The sequence below is a fragment of the Pyrus communis genome, chromosome 7 (genome assembly GCF_041283825.1).
Source record: "Pyrus communis isolate YQ-2024b chromosome 7, ASM4128382v1, whole genome shotgun sequence".
NCBI classification, from domain to species: Eukaryota; Viridiplantae; Streptophyta; class Magnoliopsida; order Rosales; family Rosaceae; genus Pyrus; species Pyrus communis.
The window spans coordinates 2286103-2308384 of NC_142571.1; the positions used below are offsets into that span (position 1 = coordinate 2286103).

General features: G+C 35.6%; 1 protein-coding gene and 1 pseudogene across 4 annotated transcripts; both read left to right on the top strand.

Moving 5' to 3' along the window:
- Positions 1-2545: 2545 nt before the first annotated feature.
- LOC137734008 (squalene monooxygenase SE1-like) lies at positions 2546-8437 on the top strand. Of its 4 annotated transcripts, none has more exons than XM_088697892.1 (9): positions 2546-2736; positions 2865-3512; positions 5533-5668; positions 6263-6552; positions 6668-6836; positions 6943-7161; positions 7250-7525; positions 7673-7951; positions 8064-8437. In XM_088697892.1, the coding sequence occupies exons 2-9, from the start codon at positions 3409-3411 to the stop codon at positions 8199-8201; spliced, it is 1611 nt and encodes a 536-aa protein (XP_088554018.1). In that variant the 5' UTR covers positions 2546-2736; positions 2865-3408; the 3' UTR covers positions 8202-8437. The 4 variants fall into 4 exon arrangements, with proteins under 4 accessions (XP_088554018.1, XP_088554017.1, XP_088554020.1 ...); XM_088697894.1 differs by having other exon boundaries at positions 2559-2736; positions 5270-5668; XM_088697891.1 differs by having other exon boundaries at positions 2549-3512.
- A 3543-nt stretch (positions 8438-11980) lies between these two features.
- On the top strand, positions 11981-17961 carry LOC137734009 (squalene monooxygenase SE1-like; annotated as a pseudogene).
- Positions 17962-22282: the final 4321 nt, after the last annotated feature.

Here is a 22282-nt window from a genome sequence, read left to right on the forward strand (position 1 = left end):
CCTCGCGGATGTGGCACTGTTTTGACAAATGATGACCACCTTGGGTAAATGCCGTCTGCTAGGTAGTATGGCCCATTGTACATATGTCCGTTGATGCAATACATGATTTTGGTGCCTTTCCTTGCAGGTCATCGTTGAACAATGGGGATTGGGCAAGGACGTTGAGGTCATTTTGAGCTCCCAAAACCCCAAAAAATGTGTGCCAAATTCATGTATCAAAAGATGTCACCGCCTCCAAAATGATACTTTTTGCTCATTTTCTGTCCCCATAAGTGTCTTGCCATGCACTTGGACAGTTTTTCCACTTCCAGTGCATACAATCGATGCTTCCAATCATCCCAGGAAAACCTCACATCTCAACCTTCTTCAGAAGCCTTTGCAAGTCCATGTTAGTAGGTTTTCTGAGGTACTCTGTGGTGTAGATAGATTCAATTGCTCTGCAAAACCTCATCAGGGACTTAAGAATGGTTGATTTCCCCATCCTCGCTATCTCATCCACTTGGTCTGCAGATGCTCCATACGTAAGCATCTGCATCGCAGCAATAATTTTTTGCTCAGGAAGGAGACCCATAACACCAAAAGCATCATTCTTTTGCACAAAGTAAGAATCATGGTTGTAAACAGCAATCATGATTTTGTTGAACAAATGTCGTTCCATTCTAAAACGACGTCTGAAGTATGTATCAGGGAATGCACTGTTACGGACAAAATAATTGTCCAAGAGCTCCGCACCTCATCGTTACCTGCTTCTATCAAGGTTTCAGAAACGGCTGGGCCTGGAGATCTGAGCTATAACTTGAATGACTTGATGGGAATGTGAGGCTCTGGCCATTCTTGCATCGTCATCTTTCCTTCTACACTCGTCATCCTCTTCCATCTCATTTTGGGTCACCTGGAAATTAAACGTTCATTCTGATTGGTTAAACAATTCTTCCTCTTACTGATCGATTTGCCACCTCATTCTTGAAGAAGAAGAAGACAGTGTAAGAAGGAAGTAGAAACTATGAATAATGATACATATTTTGATTTTGGTGAAGAATGAAATAGAAACTATGAATAATGATAGAGATCTTGAGAAAATTGGTGTGAGATTTCAGATGATGGATGATGAGTTATATAGAGGATTCAGAAATGATTATGTTGTAGATAGTGCCACGTGGCATGCCGTTATTATTTAAAAATCTAATCGAAATCTATCCTCAAAGATTCTAAAAATGTAACGACACGTGGCACAATGGCATTGGATAAAAATCTTATCAAAATCCATCACCAATAATTATCTTTTTAGATAATAACACGTGGTCAGTGTTCTAAAAATCGGCCTAGGCGTTAGGCGGTGGCCAACCGCCTCGATTAATGCATAATCGAGAGCAAAATCGAGATAGGCATTAGGCGCGCGCCGAGGCGGCCTGAGCGGCCTAGGCGGGCGACTAGGTGGCCTAGACGGTCTGGGAATTTCAATTTTTTCTGTATTCAAATTTGAGAAAGGATGAATGCGGATTAGCTTTGTTCTGGTTTTTCTAGACTTCATGAATGTTTGGTTTGTGTTCTTGTGAAGACGAAGAAGATGAGAGAGATTCTCTCTCTTCCTTCCACACCCACGTGATCACTGTCTTTATTTATTTTTCATTTTTGGTTTCTGTCCATTCAGACAGCTAGCATCTTGACCTTCTAAAAGAAAATGGGTTGTCAGTCCATCCATAATTCCATAGCATCAGGTGTTAGGTATACTTCCATAGCATCAGGTGCTATTAATAATAAAAAAAACATATATTGTCAAGCTGTCAGTTCACTATTGATTTTTAAGACTTGCTAGATAGGCATTTTATTATTTTTTATTTACGAATTTCATGCTTGTATAATTTTTTGTAAATGTCAATATACACTTATTTACAAGATATACAAGAAATTTATCTAAATTCCCCTAGACCCCGCCTAGCCGCCTAGGTGCTAGACTTCAGCCCTCCGCCCAACTAGCGCCTAACGTTTTTTAGAACCTTGCACGTGGCGCAACGAGAACGATTTAAAATCTAATCGAAATCTATCCTCAAAAATTCTAAAAAGGTAACGACACGTGACACGATGGCATTGGATAAAAATCTTATCGAAATCCATCACCAATAATTGTCTTTTCGGATAATGACACGTAACGCAACGAAAACGATTAAAAATCTTATTCGAAATTACAAATAAAATTATTTTGTATTATTTAAAAAAAAACTAATATTTTATTGCCTATTACTAAGGCTATTCAATTGCAACGGTAAAAATATAAAATGCAATTACTCATTAAAAGTAATTACTATTCATTGAGTTGATTAAATAGTGAATAGCCTGAGACAGGTTCACGTGGAGTTACTCATATATGAAAAGTCTACTTACTCGGCTTCTTTTGCACACTACACTTTATTTGGTGAAGATTAGCTCTCATATTTACTTGGTGTGGATATTCACTCTCAGATACTACGTGGCCTTCCTAACACCAAGCAATCATTAGTTCTAGTTGCATTAAACAATTAATACAACTTTACGTTAATATTTCAACACTCCCCCTTAATGTGAAGTTATTGATCTTCCTTGAACTTCTTTGGCTTGTGAAACTTGATCTTTGGTCTTCACCTTTCATTGGCTTTCTCTATATGCCTAGCTCTTTCGATCTTCGGATTTTGATGCCAACATGGATGTCACAAGAGCTCTAAAAACTGCCCTTTTTTGCCTCCGGATTTCTTGACATGAGTGATTTTCTTATCCTCTTCTATGCCTGGATTGCTAACTTTGGATGCTTCTTTATGCTCCTATATATGCTGCCATGTTCATCTTCATCTTCTTGAAGGTGTCCACTTTTGTTTTTTATATTCTTTCAGGGTGAGCTAACAAGAAAATGCGCTTTTATTCTTTGTTGCTCCTTTGCTGCCATCATCAAATTTGGACAGGAGGAAAGCTTTGCTTTCTTCTCTTTGCTGCCCTTTTGTTTTCGAGTTGCCGATGGTGGATTCTCCCTAACATCTATTTCTTTAAGAACTCAGAGAATTGGCTTTCTCAAGGGAAGATCCTAACTTGTTTCTTTGACATGTTATGGAAGAGCTTTCCTGACACTTGTGTTGTTTTGGTGCTAGGCTCAAGCTTCTAGCTTTTCACCCGCACACTGCTCACACAATAGCACATACGCCCAGTACAATAACTTGATCAATTTTTAAACAATGAACAAAGTTGTTGCCAATTTTCAGCTTTGAACTTCACTTTGCTGTTCTCACAATTGAATGATGTCGGATGTTGGAAATCTTCACTTTGCACACTTGATTTCGGCCGCAGAGAGAAATTCTTTACTGCTGCCTTTAATCTTCTACTTGGAAGGTGCAGCCTTTACTCCTCTATCGGCAGAAACCATGACTATGCTGCCTCTCTTTCATGGTGCTTGCAGAGGATGAGCCTCATGTGCTTCCCTTCTTGCAGCCCATTTCTTGGTTGATTAGGAGGACAAATCAAAAACTCAAAACTGTAAATTGCTTCAGGTATTTTTTTTTTTTTTTTTTTTTTGGGGTGTAGAAAGACAATGTTGGATAAATTTGAAATTTCAAGATAAAAAAAATGATAAATTGGGTGTAGAAAGAAAATAAATGGTGTACATTAATTTTCCTTCAAATCACTCCAAACCTAAAGGTGTAAAACTTCAGGTTACGTGAAAAAGTTAAAACCATATGGCCCATTTTAAAACTCACCTTAAATCTAAAGAGTGTGAAATATAATTTAGCCATAAATTGTTGTGTACTTCGTCTCTTTATTTAATTGGCATTTTAACTAAAATGATTTATGATATTAGTATTATTCCTCATTTTAGTTCTGAAATTTGAAATTGACATAAGTGACCTCAGAGTTTGTTAACCATCAATAATTTTGGTCATTTCTTGTAAAATATCTATTGAATAAGAAATAAAAATACCCTCAATTTAATAAACAAATGACCAAAATGATTTGACAAAATTTAAGAGTGTTCGTGTCATTTTAGTCTTAATGGAGATTTTCCACGGAAGTTTCAAAATAATTGATAATGGACAAATTTAATGACCACTTCTATCGATTTTAAATCTCATGAACCAAATCTAAGAGTTATGACAACCTGAAGAGCCATTTTGGCTAAAAACATATTTAATTGGTTAAACTACTGGTGTGTCATAAGATTAATACAATTTTTCAATTCCACTGGGTCAGTAGGTGTTAATTATTTTGTTAACGGTTTCAACTCTCATCCTAATTAGTTTTCAATTCATCCGTATTTCACTAAATTATCCGATTCCTTAATTGTCCATTAACATAAGTAAATTGCCCAAAATTTCGTTCATTAGCGGCAGGTTATTCAAGTCTTTCCGTTGAGCTTGTGAGAAATGGACTCTCCCATCAAATTCCCCAAACAAAAGATAAACAAAAAGTCATGATGAATATTTTATTAACAAGTACTTTGACAAAGTATTGCTCAACAGTCCAGTCCTTCACACTTGTAACTTGACTTAACTTCGCCGTTGCTCTCATGTCTGATATCTCCACTAAACATATTTAATTGAATATTATACTTACAAATAATTAAAAAAAATTTATGATTGCTTATTTAATCATGCTTGAATCTTATTTAATTTGAATAATCATTTGGTTAAAAAGTTTATTTAATTTACTAAACTACTGGTTTAATATAAGATTGAAACATTGTTTAAATTTCACTCCGCATTAGGTGCTAATTCATTTTGTTAACTGTTTCAACTATCGTCCTAATTAGTTTACTGTTCATCCACATTTTCACTAGCTTATCCGATTTCTTAATTCTCTATTACTGATAAGTAATCTGCCCTAAATTAAATTTCGTCCTTTAGTTGCAGGTTGTTCAAGTATTGAGCTTGTGAGAAATTGACACCGACAAATTCCACAAATAAAAGATAAATTGACTCCAACAAATTCCACAGATAAAAGATAAACAAAATGTCAATATATCATGATAAATATTTTATTAGCGAGTACTTTGACAAAATATTGGTCCACAGTCCACAGTCCTCCACACTTAAAACTTGACCCAACATCCCCGTTGCTCTCATGTCTAATGTCTCCACTCTCCATATTTAATTGAGTATTATACTTACAAATATAAAAAAAACGAAAGTATGACTGCTTATTTAATCATGCGTGAACCTCTTTTATATATGCTTGTAAAAATAAAATAAAAAACCTGTTTTATTTCCTACATTTAATAATTTCTGATAACTTATTCCCACATACCTATCAGCAAAGAAGTCATGGTAGGCGCCCACACAGAAGCTTCATCCTTTGCCCAACAACAATACTTAACTCTCTCTATATAGCGCATTCAGCCTCCATTGCTGTTTCATAACAATCATAAGCATCAAGCACTTCCACAGATTACAAATCACAGCGAAAAGAAATTAAAGAAAAATATTAATCAAGTATGGTTTACGAATATGCTCTTGCTGGTGTCTTGGTTTCTCTGTTGAGTTCTGTTTTCTTCGTCATCATAAACACCACTTTCAGGGGAAAAAAGAAGGACGATGTCGCAAACGTGTCGGCAACCGGTGTTTTTCTTGCGCCCGAGATTGAGAAAAGTACGGACGTTGTCATTGTCGGTGCTGGAGTTGCTGGTTCTGCTCTTGCTTACACTCTTGGCAAGGTGATCATTATATCTTTCTGTTTATCCTCATCATCAGTTTATGGTCAAGTAAAAACAAGATGAATGAATGATTAATGAATGTTCAATAGAAACATGGTTCCAAAAATTTCCGCCTATCACCGCCCAGGCAGGGCCTAACACTTGATTAATCTCTGGGCATTTGAAAATTAAGAAAGAATGTCTAGACCTGCCTAGGCACTCGCTTGGGTTGTGACTCTCACTTAGACAGAAAATAAATAACTTTCATTTTGCATTTTATTTTTTCAATAAATTATTGAAAACTTATTGAATACTTGGATAAACATTCATTATGTACTTGTTCCCGGTGTTTTCAATTAATGTTTTTAAATGTTTCTCACTAACATCAGTTTAAGAGAATATTAAACTAATCAGAATTTTAAATAAGCTATTTCTTTGTTCTCTTCTATTTGATTTGCCTATGTTGGGAGCTAATTCCAATAGTGCAGTCCAAATAATATTAATCTTGTTCACACTGAAAGACCTTGGTTTCCAGTGCGGCCGGTTGTAAATATCGTTAGTTTAACAAGGCTGAGTAATTAACCGTGAGTTTTGCTTCTTGTTAAATAAATATAGGAAGGACGGCGTGTACATGTGATTGAAAGGGACCTCAGTGAGCCAGACAGAATTGTTGGTGAACTATTGCAGCCTGGAGGCTATCTCAAGTTGATTGAATTAGGTCTTGAAGATTGTGCTAACGAGTCCATTGATGCTCAGAAAGTGTTTGGTTATGCCCTTTACAAGAATGGCAATGACACGAAACTGTCTTATCCCTTGGAAACATACAGTTCAGATATCGCTGGGAGAAGTTTTCACAACGGACGTTTCATCCAAAGAATGCGCGAAAAGGCAACAACTCTTCCAAAGTACGTAAATTCCATTCTCCTTCGAAATATGATAAGAAGATAATCTTCTTCGATGTAATTTCATTTGTACCAGTACTCATGGCTCCTCTATTTTTTTTTTTTTTTTTTTCTCTAGTGTAAAATTGGAACAAGGAACAGTGACAACACTACTTGAAGAAAAGGGAACCGTCAAGGGAGTGATGTACAAGAACAAGGCCGGAAAGGAGATGAGAACATATGCTCCGCTAACAATAGTGTGCGATGGATGCTTTTCAAATCTGCGTCGCTCTATTTCTACTCCAAATGTAATTTATTGCATCTTTAGAAACTCGAGCATTTCTTTTATATTTTAGCATGGAAGTGTTTGCACTTTCATGAGAGCAACAAAACTAACTTGTCTATTTACTGTAGATTGAAAATCCGTCCTGCTTCGTCGGATTGATCTTGGAGAACTGTGAGCTTCCTCATGCAAATCATGGACATGTGATTCTGGGAAACCCTTCACCCATCCTGTTTTATCCTATCAGTAGTACCGAGGTTCGTTGTTTGGTAGATGTTCCTGGCACTAAAGTACCTTCAGTAGCTAACGGCGAAATGGCTCAGTATTTGAAAACAGTCGTGGCTCCTCAGGTATCTATTACTTTGCTTGACTTTAGTAAGTTTCAATTTTATGTCATTTCGATGGAAAGGGACTAATATGAGGAATGTGCTGTTTCAGGTTCCCCATCAGCTCTTAAAGGCTTTTCTAGCAGCGGTTGATAAAGGAATCATCAGAACAATGCAAAACAAAAGCATGCCGGCTGCTCCACAGCCCAATCCTGGTGCAATTTTACTGGGGGATGCTTTCAACATGAGACATCCTTTAACAGGAGGAGGAATGACTGTGGCTCTTTCTGACATTGTTCTTCTTAGGGATCTTCTGAGACCGCTAAGTGATTTCAACGATGCACCTGCCTTGTGTGATTATCTCAAATCATTCTACACACTCCGCAAGGTATGTATCAATATTCTCGATATGTAAAAGAAAATTTTCACTTCTAAGACAACCTAACATGTTATGTTGTTCAATCTGACACTATAACACGTCATATATCATGCATGTAAAAATGTGTTTGATGGCATTCGTTAATTTTCATTGCAGCCTGTGTCATCTACCATAAACACATTAGCCGGTGCGCTTTACAAGGTGTTCTGTGCATCGCCTGACCCTGCAAGACAAGAAATGCGTGAAGCATGTTTTGACTATTTGAGCCTTGGAGGCATCTGTTCAAATGGACCAATATCTCTACTCTCCGGTCTTAACCCTCGTCCGATCAGCCTGTTTCTTCATTTCTTTGCTGTGGCTGTCTATGGAGTCGGCCGCTTAATGATTCCATTCCCAACGCCGAAACGGATATGGTTGGGGGCTAGAGTGATCTTGGTATGTTACTTATTTTCCCAGTACTGTCTCATCAGCAAGCTTGTTGCATTAGTCATATTACGAACAATACAAACATGAATTGCTAACTAATCTTTTGGTTTTCAATTTCCAGTGTGCATCAAGAATCATATTCCCGATTATTAAAGCCGAAGGAGTTAGACAGATGTTCTTTCCTGCAACAATCCCAGCATATTACAGAGTTCCTCCCGTTCACAGACGAATCAAAACAAGCACGAAGCATGTATGTTAAGAAAAAAAGCAAAGCAAAACACTTGTATCATATTAGCTTTTACCACCACAAAGGTGAGGGTATTGCTGAAATTAGAAGAAAACTAGAGAAATTATTGTTCTCAATTGTTTTTAGCGTTTGTTGTTCTGCAATAGGGAACAGGATTCCATAAGAAACTTGTATCTAACTGTTGCAGTTCGTATATAATCTACACTTTTTAAATTTTTTATTTAATTAGTACTAGTACTCATCAAGTCTTCAAACATCTGACAACTCCTTCTCTACCTTTACAGTGCCTGCTTCCGTAATTTGCTGGTTTAACTTTTTGTTTCTTCTGATTTACCGTAGTTTATTTGTGTTGTCTTCTAGTACGGAAAGAACGTGACCAAAGTTCATCAACTAATTGCCAGGAACTAAAAATAAAAATAGTGCATATCTGCCACACAAGATTGACCTTTGAAATCTTAGCATGATTTGTAGGCTGGGAAAATACTTCTGGTAAACGATACAAACATCATGCTTATTCCAACTCGGGTGAGAATTAGCGTGAACGTTCCAAGGTTGCTGGGTTTGGGAGAGAGTGCAGCATTTGAAGGTAATTATGTGACAATGGGGTTGGCCAAAGGGAAAATTGGTGTCATTGTTTGCCAGCTATGAAACTATACGTTTTAGAAATAGTTTAAAATTCTGGAAACACCACCGGAAGTACCCTTAAGAAATACAAATGGCTATCAACACATTATTAATACTTAGTTACTAACGGCATAAAAGGACTCGTTTGTTGTTCTTAGAAGCATATTGGTATTGGCATTAATTACTAGACAGTGCACCGAAACTGGGGCATTGTTGTTTGCAATTACCAAACAATACTGAGAACTTGTTGCCAGATCTAAACTTTTCATTGGTCCCTTTCTTGAATCGGTACGAATACAAGTCGTTATATCTTCGAGACTAATAACATCACCGAGGTTATGGTCTAATACAGTGCAACTTTCCATGAATGTAGCAGACTCGGCCTGTGACAAATCCTTAGCCTTATCTTTGATATAGTCGATACGAACAAGCGCTGCACAAATCATTAGCGAGGAACCACAAGTCAACGAATTCTCAACTGCTAAACATAGAAACTCAAACTAACAATTCCAAAATTGAATAGCCAGTTACTAACTTTAAATTCGATAAACACATCACGAGAACACTATAACATACAAATCAGGTAGGAGGTGTGAGATAGGAATACCAACAGCTCAATTTTCGGATGTATGGGTTTTCGGCCTTATGGACAAACCTAAAGCAATGTCAAGCATATCATGAACTGCATCAAATTCAAATCCTTGTTCAGTTTATTAATGATTATGGACAAGGAGAGATTCGAGCTTGGCTCGGCTTCCAATTTTTCATCTATCAAATGTCAAAAGGGACATGATCTTCACTTATATTAACAAGAAAAACACATAAGCAACCCCTTTCTCCTTTTCTTGAGCTGAGGATGCACTTGTTGAAGAACAATATTAAAATGAAAATTAGATATGATGCAATCCATGAGAAAATGCATGTGCAGGGCTAGAAAAAGAGGAGGGAGGCTGCCATCGGCCCCAAGCCAGAGCAAAGGGCTGCCGGCTAGGGATTTTGGTTTAGGGTTTGGTAACGAGATGGAGTATAGCTTGTAGAATGAGAATGATGAAACTGTCTTTTTAGTGGTTCTATCTACAACCAAAAACATTCTCCGAGTCTTGATTTTTCCTTAGTAGATTTTTATCGTGGCTGTATGCAGAGAATTTTGCTTGCGTGTCGGAGTTTTACCTCGTTAAGAAAATTTTGGGCTAACTATATTTACACTCTCAAGGTTTGAAGTCTGCTTGAAATTATATCAATTTACACATTTTGTTCTGCTTGAACGTCTAATTTTTCATTAAATTGAGAGTTTTTAGTGAATTTGGTACAAATGTGGCTAACATGTCCATCCAATTACGGATTCCACACTCACCATGTCCTCAATTTTATGAGAATTCAAATAATTTGTTAGACAAAAGACATAAATTGAACAGTTTTAAAATTTCAGGGTGTAATATGAAAAGGTTAAAACCTTATAGCCCAATTCGAAATCACTTCTAACTTGAAGGGTGTAAAATATAATTAGCTCAAAAAAATTTGTGTACTCGTATCTTTATTTAATTTATTAAACTGCTGGTGTGGCATAGGATAAGTGTTTAAATTCCACTAGGTGTTTAAATTCCACTAGGATAAGTGTAAAATATAATTTATTAAACTGCTGGTGTGGTCAGTAGGTGTTAATATTGTTAATGGTTTCGACTCTCGTCCTAATTAGTTTTATGTTCATCCAAATTTTTACTAGATTATCCGATTCCTTAATTATGCTTTACTGATAAGTAAACTGCCCTAAACTTCGAAGTTTATTTGAATGAATTCGTTCTTTAGTGGCAGATTACTCAAGTCTTTTCATTAAAAGCTGAAATATCTTTATGAATCTTCACAACTCCGAAAAAAGTAGGTTACCATGAAAAACCATTAGCTAGTCCCCTTTTTTATAATAAAGTAAAAAAGTCTTTCCATTGAGATGGTAAGAAATGGATTCCAATTAATTCCCCAAATAAAAGATAAACAAAATGTCATGACAAATATTTTATTAGCGAGTACTTTGACAAAGTATAAGTCCGCAGTCCACAACACCTATAACTTGACCCAACTTCCCCATTGCTCTCATGCCTGATCTGATGTCGCTACTCTCCGTATTTAATTGAACATTATACTTGCAAATATAAAAAACAAAGGTATGACTGCTTATTTAATCATGCGTGAACCACTTTTATATATGCTTACAAAAAATAAAATAAAAATCTGTTTTATTTCGTATATTTAATTATTTCTGATCACTTATTCCCACATGCCTATTAGCAAAGTAGTCATGGTGGTAGGCGCCTACACAGAAGCTTTATCCTTAATTTTCCCAACATGGACGGATCCATATAGGGACCCGGAGGTTCCGAGACCCTCCAGAAGCTCGAAGAAACACTTATGATCGATCTTTGAGACTCTCTAACAATTTGGGCAAGTGCAACGGAGAGGCTAGTTGCCTCCATGGATGTGCATGCATGCAGTGCTTATAAAGAAGAAGAAGAGGTTTCTAATTTTTGTTTTAATCCTCCAAATCATTGCAACCTCCCAACTTTAAACCCAAGTTACCCCATCCCTTAGCACCATTTACTGTTCCACCACCTCTAGCTGCCTAATTTTATTTCTTCCAAATTCATTTAAGTTTTTTAATCTTAAACTCTAGTTTCAACTCCCAATTGTAATGGTTTTATTACCTTTGGGATTAATTTTGATTATTATTATTTATCCACCATTCTAGGGGCCTAAAAGCCTCATAGAGGCATTTCAGCTTTTTCCTGGCCACAATGAAGCAGACTCACTATCTTGGAGCCTCGAACCCGGGACCTCCCTTTTTTTGTATTTTAAGAGTTGAAATCCGCACCCTTAAAACTTGGCCACTTGATGTGGTTGATTAATTTTGATTATTCAATTAACTAAATTCAATAAAAAATAGTGTTATGGAACCAAACTAGACTAATTTTTTTTTTTTTTTAAACTTTTATTTTGGGACCTCAATCTTGAAATCCTGAATCCGCTGACAATACTTAACTCTATATAAGCGCATTCAGTCTCCATTGCTGTCTCATAACAATCATCAGCATTGAACACTTTCACAGATTACAAATCACAGCGAAATCAGATTACAAATCACAGCGAAAAGAAATCAAAGAAAATATTAATTAAATATGGCTTGCGAGTATTTTCTTGCTGGTGTCTTGGTTTCTCTGTTGAGTTCTGTTTTATTCGTCATCATAAACACCACTTTCGGCGAAAAGAAGAAGGTCAATGTTGCAAATGTGTCGGCAACCGGTGTTTTTCTTACGCCCGAGATTGAGAAAAGTACGGACGTTGTCATTGTCGGAGGCGGAGTTGCTGGTGCTGCTCTTGCTTACACTCTTGGCAAGGTGATCATTCTTGATATTCTCTATTGATCAGTTTATGGTCAAGGTTTCTAGGTTTTTTTTTTCTTGAACTTTATTTTCCTCAGCAACCCAGATCATTAAGCTAAGTAGCAAAACTTGAAGCTGTGTTTTTCTGACATTTTTATTCATTATTGATTGATTTATTTTCTTAATAAGGCATGCATATGAACGAGTCCTTCAAAACTCACTTTCATAGTTGAAAATACTTGAGAACCGTTTTTAAAGGGAAAAGCAATATTTATGGACCATACTACAGTATTAATACTACCCTCTAAATGTGCTTTTAAATGTTTCTCACCAACATTTGTCTAAGAGAGTAATAAACTAATTAGAATTTTAAATAAGCTAATTCCTTTATTCTCTTCTATTTGATTTGCCTATGTTGGGAGCTAATTCCAATAGTGCAGTCCAGACAATGTTAATCTTGTTCACACTGAAGAACTTTGGTTTCCCGAGCGGCCGGTTGTAAATATCATTAGTTTTTACAAGGCTGAGTAATTAACCATGAGTTTTGCTTCGTGTTAAATAAATATAGGAAGGACGGCGTGTACATGTGATCGAAAGGGACCTAAGCGAGCCGGACAGAATTTTTAAACTGTTGCAACCTGGAGGTTATCTCAAGTTTGATTGATTAGGTCTTGAAGATTGTGCTAATGAGTCCATTGATGCTCAGAAAGTGTTTGGTTATGCTATTTACAAAAATGACAATGACACGAAACTGTCTTATCCCTAGGAAACATATAGTTTCAGATATCGTCGGAAGAAGCTTCCACAACAAGCGTTTCATCCAAAGAATGCGTGAAAGGGCAGCAACTCTGCCAGAGTAAATTACCGTTTTCCTTCGTAATTCGATTATGATGCGAACATCATTTTCCATTTTTTTTATTGTTTTGATGTAATTTATTTTCCACCTCTTACTCATGTATCATAATGTTTTCTCTACAGTGTGAAATTGGAACAAGGAACTGTGACAACTCTACTTGAGGAAAAAAGCACCATCAAAGGAGTGATGTACAAGAACAAGGCTGGAGAGGAGATGAGAACATATGCTCCTCTTACAATAGTATGCGATGGCTGCTTTTCAAATCTTTGCCGCTCCATCTCTACTCCAAATGTAATTTATTCCTCTTTGACATTTGGAATCTTGAGCATTTCCTATATATATTAGCATGGAAAATGTTTGCTCTTCCAGGAGAACAACAGGAGGACTAACTTTGTCTTAATACTGTAGATTGAAAATCCATCATGCTTGGTTGGTTTGATCTTGGAGAACTGTGAGCTTCCTCATGCAAACCATGGACATGTGATTTTGGGAGATCCTTCACCCATCCTCTTTTATCCTATCAGCAGCACTTAGGTTCCCCGTCAACTTTTAAAGGCTTTTCTAGCAACGGTTGATAAAGGAATCATCAGAACAATGCAAACAAAAGCATGCCGGCTGCTCCCCGACCCACTTCTGGTGCAATTTTATTGGGGGACGCATTCAACATGAGACATCCTTTAACCGGAGGAGGAATGACAGTCACTCTTTCTGACATTGTTCTTCTAAGGGATCTTCTGAGACCCCTGACTGATTTCAACGATGCACCTCTGTTGTGTGAGTATCTCGAATCATTCTACACACTCCGCAAGGTATATAAGCACATTTCCAATATGTAAAAGAAAATTTCATCTTATTAGACTGTCCGACATACGTCCGGTTCAGATTTACAATCTGATAACATAGCACATCAAATCAAATGTATAAAAATATCATGCATATGAAATGTGTCTGATGGAATTGGTTAATTTTCATTGCAGCCAGTCTCATCTACCATAAACACATTAGCTGGTGCCCTTTGCAAGGTGTTTTGTGCATCACCTGACCCTGCAAGACAAGAAATGCGTGAAGCATGTTTTGATTATTTGAGCCTCGGAGGCGTCTGTTCAAATGGACCAATATCTCTACTCTCTCGTCTTAACACTCGTCCAATCAGCCTGTTTCTCCATTTCTTTGCTATGGCTGTCTATGGAGTCGGCTGCCTAATGATTCCATTCCCTACACTGAAAAGCTTGTGGTTGGGGGCTAGATTGACCTTGGTATGTTTACTCATTCTGCCAGTACTTTCTCATCAGCAAGCTCGTTACATAAGTCATACAAACATGAATTGCTAACTAATCTATTGGTTTTCAATTTTCAGAGTGCATTAAGAATCATATTCCCAATTATTAAAGATGAAGGAGTTAGACAGATGTTCTTTCCTGCAACAATGCCAGAATATTACAGAGTTCCTCCTGTTCATGGAAAAATCAAAACAAGTATGAAGCATATATGTTAAGAAAAAATAAAAAACAAAATACTTGTATCATATTAGGATTTACCCTCGTAAACAAGGTGAGTGTCATTGCTGAAATTAGGATAGGAAGCAAAGAAATTATTGTTCTCAATTCTTTAATTTTAGCATTTGTTATGCAATAGGGAACAGGATTCCACAAGAAACTTGTATCTAACTGTTGCAGTTCGTCTATAATCTACAAGTTAATTTTTTACTTAATTAGTACTGCTCATCAAGTCTTCAAACATGCGACTAGACTACTACTTCTGTACCTTTGAAAGGTTTGAATGTCTTTTGAGCAGGAAAATCATGTAGGTGAGATTTAGCGTTCAAAAGTTGGTGTTTGGGAGAGAGTGCAGCACTGGAACGGAATTATGTAACAGCAAGGTCGGCCAAGGGACAATTGTGGTCATTTTCAACCACTGTTGCTGGCTAAATATCAATATCAAACCGCTTTTGAAAGAGTATAAAATTTTGAAAATACCATCTGCACCGTGAAAGTTCATAAATTACATTGACCAAATATTATACAATAAATCTAACTCTACCATAGATCAACTCATACTACAATCCATCTCCAGAAGATCAGGAAATTTCAATGTACGAAAGTACCCCTTGGTTCCTAAAACATAAGAAAGTAAGTATAAATCTGTTTCAACAGATTATTAATATTAAATTACTAACAGCTTTTTACAAGCATATTGTTGTTTGCATTACTAAGTAATGTTTAATAGAGTGCTACTTTCCACAAATGCAGCAGACTCGGCCTGTTACAAATCTTTAACCTTATCTGTGATACATTCCATAAGAACAAACGCGCACAAGTCATCAGCGAGGAGCAAGTCAATATATAACTTCTCAACTCTTAAACATATAACTCAAGCTAAAAGTTCCAACAGTTTGATTTTGGGATCACTGAAAAAGGACAATCCAGGGAATATGCTAGAAACGTGATTATGAATAGAGAAGTACATTCGAGATGCGTTAACAAGAAAACACAAAAGCCACCGCGCGTTTTCTTGAGCCAAGGCCAAGATGCTCGTTCCCAGCATATCTGCTTGCCGCCCTAGCTTTGAAGCCAAGCTTTCTGTGAAAACTATTATGAATCATCATAAACTTATGTCCTTAGACCAAAGAGTGAGTGGCCAAAGTAAAGGAAGAGAGCAGAAGTACATAAATTTATTTTAAGGGACACTACCATGGTGAGGAACTGAGAGTACATCTAAAACTAGAAGGGATCTTACAAGACTGTGTCTGTGTTTGCAGACACGAAAGTAAGAGCCTGAGGAGATCTTTCGCATGTAAAGAGCCTGAGGAGAAACCACCAGGATATATGTATGGAGTTAACGGAGTGTAAATAGCTTACTTTTCCCCCCGCGTTAATTATAGCAAAGCTCAGTTTGATAAATTTACTCGAATAAATACTCGTAAGTTTATTAAAATTTTAGGTTAAACCATCATCTTTCGGCTTTCACTATAGAATAGGTAAAGGTAAAGCATTCTGTACATAGTCAAGAATTTTCATAGGATTCTGCTTATGACGTTAGTCGCACGGTAATTGGAAGTTTGAACAAAGTTACTGAACCATGCTAATTAGTAAACAGGAAGGTGAACAAAGTTTGGTGCTTATAAGAATGTTACACACTGAGATATTTTTAATGATTTACAGCTTATACGTATATAGCGCTTGATTCGAAGTTACCCGACGCACACAAGAAACCGTTTGAATTTCGCGCTATATATATAAATTCTCAAAAATAACAGAACTAATAATGAAATTCAACCCACAAATAACAAAACAAACAAGCTTACCATTCTATCAACAATGTGGAATTAAAGAAGCAAATGAGAGATGTACATACATATTGAGAGCTCGAAACATTTTGAGATAGATGCTCACACAAATACGAGAATAATATATATTTGTACTGAGTTACAATTTATTGTGGCTAGCCCACATATCCGTATGGGTTGTCTCTTCCGCTTATAAGTACGTTATTCTATTATAAAATTACTTTTAAAAATGTTGTATAATTTTTCATTGAAAAATAAAGGAATGAAAAGAAAAAAAAATGATGTAACGATGAAAGGCAATCCTAATAAAACTGAAGAAACCAATGCAAGATGGCGAAATAAGTTTGTGAACTCAGGGATTGTTTAATATACACAATCCTATACTGGCTTTCCCACATTTCTATTCTGAATTTCAGTTTAGATTTGCAAAAGAGAGGTGTTATTCTCATCCTAATGTCTTATCTTCCCATCCACTTTTTTATGAATTTTTTAATTACAAATTTGTCCATTTGTAAAATGACTAATAAGGATCTTAGTTACCCCCTTTTGCATTACATTTTTTTTATATAGAAAAGAAAAAAGAAAAGTTTGGGCATGATAACTCTCATGCTATGTTTAGAAAATTTGTCTGCCTTAAATCCTAACTCATCCTTCCTCTCTCCTTTCATTCAAAGAAAGCAAAATCATTCAGAAAAAGCAAAAAGAATGAAGTTAGAAGATGATGTTTCTATGGAAGAAGTAAATGATTATGTTTCTGTTAAAGAGGTAAAAGATAATTTTATGTGGGTCATCTTGATTTGTCAACATCGTACAATTGAAGCATCGCGTGACTTTTTATTTGAATTTGCATTAGGTTAGGGTGCAATTTGTTTCATTAGGTTAGGGTAGATTTGTTTTTTATTGAGTTTTTCTTGAATAATTGTTTCCCTCTTTCCTTTCTACAGTATTGTTGAATTTTTTATAATTAATTGCCCTTCAAATAACCAGAAGGTGAAACACAAATCTCACACCATTTGCTTCATACTGGGTACACATTGTTTCAAAGCCTTTTGATGGTGATGAACTCCATTGCTTCATCCTTGGTTCGTTTTCGAACATTTGGTTTCAATTAATTATTTTAATTTGAAACCGAAGTGAACTTCGAAAACAAATATATATTCCTGTTTCTTTATTTCTGAACTTTTCCTTGGATGTGCCCTTGGAATTTAGATAGGGGAAATGCATATGAAAATAAAACAAAAGGGGAAAAGCAATGAATGAAAACCCAGAATTCTTCATTCCCACTCCAGTTGGAATTTGGAAGGGAAACGGTTTTTATTTTTTTATTTTTGGCTTTTAGAAGAGAGTAATATTATTCGTTTATATTCTTTTTTTAAGATAAATTTATCTCTAATTATATATAGGGTTATTTTAGGAATAATAGTGGATGGGAAAATAACATTTTAACTTTTTTAACTTTTTATAGTGGGTGTAAATATAACATGGGTGGGGAAATAAGACAACGGGATGGGTCTAGCAGCTCTCATTGCAAAATAATAGTTGACTTGAAGCATAATTCTAATTATTTTCAAAACCTCCTGTTTTGTTGGTCATATATTTTTAAAGCCTCTTCATTATCAGTTTGGACCTGATTGACCTCCAGATTGGACATGACGATGAATACTTACTTTGTTTGCTCTAATTAAGGATAATCTCAACAACGTAATTGTTACCATATTGTTATAATATTTCATGGAAAAACAATGATAAGGGAATGACAACTAAGTGCTAGCTATATGCACCTAAGAACTTATGATTCCATATGCAAGATGCAATGAATCAAAGGCTCACAAACAAACATGTCAATCTTAGGTTTGTTTGATTGACTTTGCTCCGAACTCCACGTCTTTGTTAATTTTACCATCCTTTCAATGTGCCGCATATATACACTCGAAAATTTCTCATATATATATATATATTAGGGTTTAGGGTTCATTAACCTTCATAGGAAAAGGAAATAATTAAGCCACTTAATTATTTTGTCAAGGAAACAAGGGTTCATAAAACTTTTCATTATATGTAGCGTCCTGATGAGGACAAGATTTATATAAAAATCTCTTTAAAAAAATGTTCTAAAAACAAGCAATCCCCTCAAACAAAGAGTGAATGATCTTTTGTAATCGAAATTTTGATTAATAGTCGATCAGCTTTAATCACAAGATCGAAGTTTTGAAGGCCATAAACGTTTCCACGATCAAATGAATATATAATTTCCAGGACATTAAATTTAAAAGATCAGTAAGTTTATGAGAGGTTTATACTAACATAAATCATATGATAATTTGAGTGCAATAGAAACGCATACACAGACTCATGTTCTATTAAAATCATCACTGTTATGTGATCATTTGGAAACAAAATAAAACCAACAGAACATTGAATACAATCAAAATACAAGAAATAAACATAACCTTTCATAACAATATTCTAAAGTACAAATTATCTGTGGATGGAAATACAAATAAAAGCACTCAAACAAACTAGCAAACTAATCGAATTTAAACCAACACTGTGTCTATGTTCTATATAAATAAAATTTAATAGCAACAACAAACAAACAACAACAAATTTAAAGCTTAAGAGACAAATCGAGTCCAGAAGCATCTGCATCGGGTTCCAGAGGCTCATGGTGGAGAACATCACCAGCAATGATTGGCCTGTTGATTCCGAAGTTTGAACCACCAAAGTTGCGAGAAGAACCAATTTCCTGATCAAACCTTGAAGCACTGCTGGTTCCTGGAAGCCCTAATGTTTGAGTAGTATTAGCATGAAGGCCATGAAGGTTGAGCCTATCAATGGAAGATTGAAAGTTATTCATGAGGACTCCTGGCCTTGATGATGACAAACTCCCAGCACCAATACCATGGCCAAAGCGCCCGAACCCGAATGTCGAGGCAGACCATGGATAAGAAGGCTTGTGAATCATGGAGTCCATCCTAACCCCAAGAGATCTACCATAAGATCCATAGAGAGGGTGTTGAGTGATACTTAAATAAGGACTATGATAACGATAGGAATGTCCAAAGAGATTGTCCATTCCTATTCCTCCTTGACGCCTTTTGGCCAAGGCACGCTCTTGTTTGTGAGCGTTTTGATGACCTCCCAATGCTTGGGAAGTAGAGAAATCTCTCTTGCAAAAGTTGCATGTGAAAGCCCTAGTTCGGGGTTTTCTCCCATCACCACCACGCGGGCTCTCGTTTCTTGGCTCGTTGTGTTGAGACAATAACTCTAATCCCTCTGGGTTCAATGATGAATCCTGGTTCAGAGGGTTGAACAGAACGAGTTCCTTCGACGACCCTAACGCATGACCAGGGTCGTTGTTGGAAAGCTTCAGATGAAGCAAGGCACGTGAACTCGGTGTCAGTGATGAGGATGATCCGGCTGCCGCGGATGGCTTTTTGAGTTTGGGTTGGGGTTGGTCATCATCAGAATCATCGATGATGATTTTTTCTTTCATTTTCATCTTCATTTTTTGGTCAGGAAGGTCAGGAGGAGGGGGAGGAGGAGGGCTATCTTTTTTGGGTGGTGGAGTGCCATCTGTGGCCCCTGAGATGTTAGAGGCTTCGGAAGGGCTTTGATGTTCTTCAGCCATCTCTTGAACTAATTAGAAAAGAAATTTTGGGTTTGATGAAAAGATTTGAAGACATCAACTCCTTTTTATTAAGGGTTTGAGTTAATGCTTATCGTTCATGTTTGGAAAGAAATCTCATATCGTAATTGTAATATGCACTATAATAGCATAGGATTAAAGTGGTGACTAAGCTTTTGCTGAGATTTGGCTTTTGCTGAGATTCGGCTTCATGGCCAAGGCTTTGCCCCCACAATAATTATATCATTCAAACAAAAATTGCAAGTACAATATAATTCCGGCTATTTATGCAGGTATACATGTCAACCTTCTATACTGATAAGTTTTCATACGGGTGGCAATATCGACTTTTTAAGTAAGCTTTATACTGGATTTGAACAACCAAAACCCTACTTGGTAATAAGTTACAACCATGCATTGAAAATAATAATTAATAATATTATATAGAAAATTGGTAAACGTTCCTTTTTAACATAATTGCACGTACATCCATCTAGTTAAGTGTAAAATTTTAAGTGAAAAAATACTAGCATCGGTCCTCCACGTGTACTACATTAATCAATAAACAGGCTCAGTTGAAAATTGCTCACGTGGCACACAACTAATGGTGTCGAGAAAAAAATAACCTCCTCTTTAATGTACGATTATGATATACAGTTTGTTTTTCATGTTGTATTAGTTAAGCATTGTAATTTTTCTTGAATCAATATTATACCGCTCATAAAAAATAAAAAAAACAATAATAAAAGTATTTAGTAGTTGATCATAACAAATGTATTATATCATCAAATGGTCACAAATTAATCTCTCTTCCTCTAGTTTTGGGCTTGAAAGAAATAAACTTGATCGATTACAATGAAACATTTAAAATCTCTTAGTTAAAAAATATTAAAAGATAAATAATTTATTAAACAAGGATAAAAAAAATACAAAAAAAATAAATAACAGAGACAAGTTAAAAAATTGTTCAACAGCAGCAGTAAAAAATATATTGCATTGAACTATTAATTTACCCTTTCATTATAATTACCATGTTACATTTCCAATCAAGAGTTCAAACTTTGAATGTTACTTGCTTTTCCTTCTACCTAGTTTGGCTTAGCACAAATCATGCAACTTATTATAGGGAAACAAATTAAACAGAAAATCCTGCTTTGATTACACTAGATATGACAAGGCCTTAATTTTGAAGGTTGTGAGTTGTATGCAGATAAGTTCAAGAATTTAACCAAACACTTGCAGGTACTTTCCATATCTAGAGGTTAATGCATGCACAGTGAAAACTATTTGTCACTAACGCTAGTATCCCAAAAAGATAGTGTATATAATTCCTAAAACGTATCAATAGTATTCATTGTAAACATGGAATTAAGATGCATATACATCAACTTATTTGCCATCCAAATCCGAAGGATAAACTGTGTCCTTTATTGGTTTTTTTTTTTGAAATTTTGAAATATCACGACTCTATTCGAATGTATGATTTATAAATTCTATTTTTTCTTTAAGAAGGTGATTAAATTGTAATAAATATTAGGCTGCTAAGAAAATGGAAGAATATGAAATAGAATTTAACTTTTGTAATCTGTGTGCCATAAGAGGTGTTTCATACTACCATGGACTGAAAAATTTGGGTTTTAGACCATTTTCGTTGGAACAAGTAATTAATCAAGACTGTCCAATCAAATGGATGCCATGTTTGGCAACCTTCTATACTGAGTGTTATATGGGTGGCAATCAGTGCATCGAATTTTTAAGTAGCTTGTACTGGATTTGAACATGGAAACTGAACTTGGTAATAAGTAATTACTGCGTGCATGGAAACCAAGAATGTTATGTACATTCCTCTTCAAGTCATTTTGAGAGTGTAAATCGCACTCCACTCATAATATCAAAGTTATATATAGTCATATTTGACATCAAATGCGATGGTGCAAATTATTTCATCTCCAATGTATACGGAGTCAAATTTAACCTTTATCGTTTAAATCTTGTTCATTAAAGAGGAATTGAATCAAATTAAGGCTAAATATAACTTTCGCAAACTATGGTGTTATGCCCCATTTTTAACTCTAGAATTATACTTAATTAAAGTTAAATATAAATTTGCGTTGGAGAAGAATTGAGTCAAATTTAAAGTCAAATATCTCAAATCTATTTGAGATAGCCTTATATCAACTTCAATGATTGAGTTTAAACCCTAGAAAATTTAGGTTTTAACCCAAAAATAGCATTTCTCCCCCAATAATTTTGGCTTAAAAATTAAACCCAAAATTATTTAAAAATGAATTTAACCTAATTTTTTCTTTACGACAAAAGAATCACATT